The 5,180-nt window shown below is 40.3% G+C and overlaps 1 protein-coding gene across 1 annotated transcript in view; it reads right to left on the bottom strand.

Moving 5' to 3' along the window:
- The window catches only part of PARP1 (poly (ADP-ribose) polymerase 1), a 30,325-nt gene that overhangs the window by 7,579 nt on the left and 17,566 nt on the right, over positions 1–5,180 (bottom strand). The window contains exons 12-14 of the mRNA XM_009333641.1: positions 4,747–4,942; positions 3,322–3,450; positions 1–61 (exon numbers count right to left, since the gene is read on the bottom strand). The exon at positions 1–61 is cut by the window's left edge and continues 21 nt beyond it. Coding sequence (XP_009331916.1) covers positions 1–61; positions 3,322–3,450; positions 4,747–4,942 — 386 coding nt within the window. The remainder of the gene's footprint in view (positions 62–3,321; positions 3,451–4,746; positions 4,943–5,180) is intronic.

Below are 5,180 nucleotides of genomic sequence, written 5' to 3'. Positions count from 1 at the left end.
AGTATGCGCTCTGGATCTGTCGCTTGCTCAGTTTTCCCAATGGCATCTTCTGCAGGTCAATCTGATGAAGATTTAAATGATTAAAACAGGATTTCACTACATTGAAACCATTGCAGCATTCCCCCTCTAGTTTCCAGGGAACAAGTCTCTCCATCCTGGTAGGACCGACCACACGAAGAATGGAAACATTTCAGACTTGGTATTAATCTCTGTGGATCGAGGAATGATGTCAGAAGGACAGTGCATGCTACTGAGAAGACATCCTATAAACAAAGGAATACTGCAACGGAAAACTAAGCATGCATGCTAGGGCAACACAAAAATAGGTACTAAGCATCTGGCTAGAAGTTTAATATTGACCTGGTGTCAGATGGATTCCTCAATCACTTCAGTAACCATACTTTCAGGCTGGCAAAGAAGCAAACTGAATTAAATAATTCTTGTTCATAAGATCACCTGTGTCTCTATGCACAACCTAGACACCTTCTTCCAATTTTACCCTACAATTATCAAGGGTCAAATGCAAAGAGGTTATAAGATGCTTCGTATTCATTAATGAAAAATGAACCAAAAAAAGCAACTAAGTTAAAAGCAATGTCTTGGTTGCCTGCATTTATCCACTGATTTAATTTACGTTGCTTTTTTTTGTGTATTGACAGATCTTGGGAGAGTTTCAGATTTGCATTAAATCCTTGTATAGTTAAGGACCAGTTGAATGCAAAAACATTCCATAAAAGTCAAGTCCCATGGAGTCTTTTACAAAGATCATACACAGACCCTCTGGACTCTTAACAGCACTCACCGTACACCCTGCAGGTCAAACTAGCTTTTACTTAACTTGACGGGTTTAAGATTCAGCTCGAGGACAGAGGATCTTATGAAACCATGTATATCACATACCATTTGGATAAGTTCCACATTATTTATTCATTATGGAGCTAGGATCCAGCTTTATGCAAACCTTCTCTGCAAGCTGAACTCAGAAGGCTCTTCCAAACTACAGACTGGTGTGAAAGCACTGAACTGATTTTGTATGGAGATTTCCACCCTGCACTGGGCTTAGGAGAACTTTCACCTTTAGCTGCAGCTAAGCATATGTAAAGCCAGATACTAAGAAAAGCCAAGATGGACTGCAAGAGAAAAGACAGGCTTCAAAACTGATCATGTCTTGGGGACACGAGAGTCACAAAGCCAAGATTAAAAACCTAACGAAAAACAACTTGCAATAGATTTGTAGCTCCCAAACTTTTGGGACCAATACCTTCTTGCTGAGTACCATCCATCCGTATTATCTAATTATTAGCTGAAAAATCATGAAGGACATGTAAAATGGGCCATTTAACTTGGATGTGCAGAATAGCTGCGGACACCTATACTAACTATAAGTTACATAAACCTATAAACTAACACATATAAGCACTAACACATAAACACTAACACCTATAAACTCACACGTCCCCCAACAATGTGACTGAGTAATATATCTTTTACAGAGCCCACATACAGCCAAAGGGCTGGAGTTTGTGTCTCTTGTGAGTCACGGGAGGTGAACAGAGCCCTGCAGAGCTAATATAAAGCTAAACTGCATCCAAAGCTTTATCATTGGATGCATCAAAAGAGCACAGCAGCCAAAGGGCTGGGTATAAAACAACAGCACTGCAATTACTGCCAGATGCACTGAGGGTTAACATGAAGAATTAGCTCCACATCACAGATGTGGGCACCAAGGTTGTCATGAGAGGCAAGGGAGTTGTTTGCCTTCCACCCAGGCAAGAGAGGACACAGCACTAGAATAGACTCAGCCCTCCAACAGCCTTTTCATGTAAGGCAATTACATAGATAACTGTAATAAACTCCTGTATGCTTGGTGAGGTAAAACTCTTGAAAGCTAAACTAGAAGCAGGAAGAGAAATACGTCAGATAAATCTATTGTCGTGTAATGGAAAGACTAAGAATTTGCTACAGTTTTGACAGAGCAAGAGTGCCTGGATGGAACGAAATACTTGAGATCAGGCTGATTAAAGGAAACAAGCAGCAGTTTTCAGAGGATGCACAGAAACCTCTAACTAGGAAAAACATTATTTCCTCTAATGGAAAACAGCTGTTCGGCAGCAACAGTACAGGAAGATAAATCTAATAGGAAGACAGGCCCATCTGGACTCCCAGGTCTCCTACAGATCTGCAGCTGGTGTGAATTAACATAGTTTCAACAGAGTTTTACAAAACTAGAAGACATCAGATGATGATCAGTTCAGAGTCTTTAGCCAGTTCCAGTTACAAAGAATTGTTAGTATTTTAGAAGACTTTGATGTAAAAAAACCACTGAAGATACAGGAGAACACAATTAACCCAAGGTACTACAAGATGTTGGGCAAGCCATCTGAAAGCTTTCAGACAAGCTGTACAAAATGGTGCAAAGCCTGTTCTGAAAAGTAGATACATGAAATACTGGTATAGAGAGCAAACAACAGCTGCTTAAATATGAAGTCTTAGAGCAGGATAACTAAGCTGGCTGAAGAAAACTGAAATTTTTTATTTAGAATTAACCCAGTTTGAATGGCTGCATTAAAACAAACTGCAGGATCTCTGAGCACCAGTAAAACTGTTTCCGTGCAAGGAGAGAGAGATGATACTACCAAACCACTCTCTGAAAGCTTGTTAGAAGCATGGATCAAGAAGTATGGAGGAAGTAAGAACGGATGAAAATAGGGTATCATTAGAACAAATGAGAAATACCACAAAAAAATCCCGAGTTTGGCCCCGTTCAGAAGAGGATCTGGACTCTGTCAAGGCACTTCATTAGTGCATGTATCAACTGGCAGCATTTCTCAAGTCCGAGCTGCGTGCTCATTTGCTCCCCCCCAAAATGTGGTTCACCACTCAAAACAGAAGTGCCTCCTGCCTCACATGACCAGCGGATCAGCTATCTATGTTAATATTTTAAGAGCATTCAGCGAACAGTGGTCATGATGCACATGCCGCTGGAAAAAATAGAGAATGATTGCTGATGCCAGGACCTGCAGATGAGTTCCTCATTGGCTTGTTAAGTTGAAGACGCTGATGCAGACATTCCCCACTGAAGAACAAAGAATACACCAATGTTTTAAAAGCTGCACGCATCGTAACTAAGTTACTACTTCCAGTGCTTGGCAAATTCTGGTCAGACTCTTGCCCTTATTTTAAGGCTGATTTAAAACTCACACTGACTTCTGGGAAGTATGATGCACCCTGGATTGCAAAGAACTTGCTTCTGACTGTGTAAGTATGATGTAAAGAGAGAAAGGAGGGTTAGAAGCGAGAAACATGAACGTGCGTGGTCACCTCAAATTCCACCATCGCTTTCTTCATGCTCTCCACATCAAAGATCATCTTAATCAGGTCTTGGATTGGCTTAGCGAGTTTTGACTTAGTCCCGGCACCCACTGTCAGTTTCCTGACAGCTTCTTCATCCTGGGAGGTAAAAATAGTATCAGAATTAGCAAAATCACAAAGGATAAAAGTAACAGGCTGGCTGCCATGGTAACGACTCAAAACCAATTTAGTGTATGCATACTATGACTAGCCTGAAGTTCACGGGGAGCGTGGGACATTGCTCTGACATTTTGGAACAAAGAGGGTTTAAAAATCAACCTATTCAGTAATTTGGCAGACATTATTTTAAGAGGTGGCACTGTAAAATATAAGTAGAATTAAGGGAACATGAACTCTGCGTGCATCTCTGCTTCACCTCAAGCAACAGTATTAATTACTTTCTCTGCAGGCTTTCTGCTGCATAGAGACCTTGATATGAAAAAATGATTGTTTACTTTGTTGCTTTTATGACAAAATAAGAGATGCAATAACTAGTTTCACTAAGTTTTTGTAATAAAAACTGTCATAAAAAAATAGATGAGTACAGGAATCATCAATTAGCCATAATACCATCTAGATGGTTTCATGGATAGAGCTTTGCACCAATAAAGCATCTGCCAGACGCTTCAGAATATCACTGTACATTGCAGTGTAACAGACACTGCTGCTGCAATATTCAAATTTCCAGAAATAAAGCTAAGCATTGAGTACTTTGCACTGAAAGATGACATGCGGTAATTTGGCCACAGAAAAATGCAACGGCTTGAAAATATGTTCTCTGGTATCTTTATAGTTATTAACAGCATTGAACTATTTAATCTGAAAATAGTTTAAGTTATAGGTATGCCTTTAAATACACACAAACCCCCACTGGGCAGAAGAAAGAGAATTCTTCTTTAGCGTAGCTGTCTAAATAGCCAAATCTTACTGGCAATGAGTAATTTCTCATTCTCAGCCTGCTCAATATGTGCACTAAGCAGAATACTGCATAGGAGTTGCTTTACCATTTGGGAGGATATTGGATGCAGAAGACAGATGAGAAGTATCTATTTTGAATAAAAGAAAATGGTGTTTTCAGACAGGAAGTATGTGAAATGACTGCTGAATTAAGTTCAGATTAACATCCTTACAATGACAGAGTAGACAGGAACGAGCAATAAAGGGACTTCGGACTTGACAATGGAAAACTACTTGGTTTCCCAACACATCTGTTTTAATGCATGACACTCATTGATCTACAGCTCTCTTTCTGTAGCACAGAGAAGATGCAATAGTTGCACCTGTGCTTCATTCCTCAGGTTTGTTAAGTGTAAGTGATCCAACAGTGAACGCAGAACAGCTAGAGGAAAGCAGCTGAGCAATGCTCCACCTAGCACAGGGACATTTCAGAGTTACCTGCCCATAATCTATTTCCAGCGGGTAGAATTTTTTGGGATATTTAGTGAAGTTCTTTGAATGCCAAGAATTGCCAGTTTTCTCTTCATACAAATTCAGGAAGTGTTCAACAGCATCTTCTTTTGAGGGCATCTGCTCCAGCTTGTTACTCCCAATTACAGTGCCCACGCGACCCCAAGATCTGAACACCCAGTATCTAGAGAAGTAAAACACGAGAAAAGAACAGACGTAAGATACTCTGGCTCTAGATCTCAGTCCAAATGAAACTGATCCTGCAACAACCATGCAACTGCATGCCAATCATCCATTTCCATACCATTTTTATGGAAGACATTCTCTGTCAGCGACTGCAGGACAGCAACAGAAAAGCCGCCACAGAGCATATGTCCAAGAAGTGGTGTAAAAAATTGCCCAGTGTTAACACACCAGACCTA

This window comes from Pygoscelis adeliae, unplaced genomic scaffold (assembly GCF_000699105.1).
Source record: "Pygoscelis adeliae isolate BGI_AS28 unplaced genomic scaffold, ASM69910v1 Scaffold1, whole genome shotgun sequence".
In the NCBI taxonomy this organism is placed as follows: domain Eukaryota; kingdom Metazoa; phylum Chordata; class Aves; order Sphenisciformes; family Spheniscidae; genus Pygoscelis; species Pygoscelis adeliae.
The sequence above is the reverse complement of the archived record's forward strand: the minus strand, read 5'-3'. Positions and strand labels throughout refer to the sequence as shown.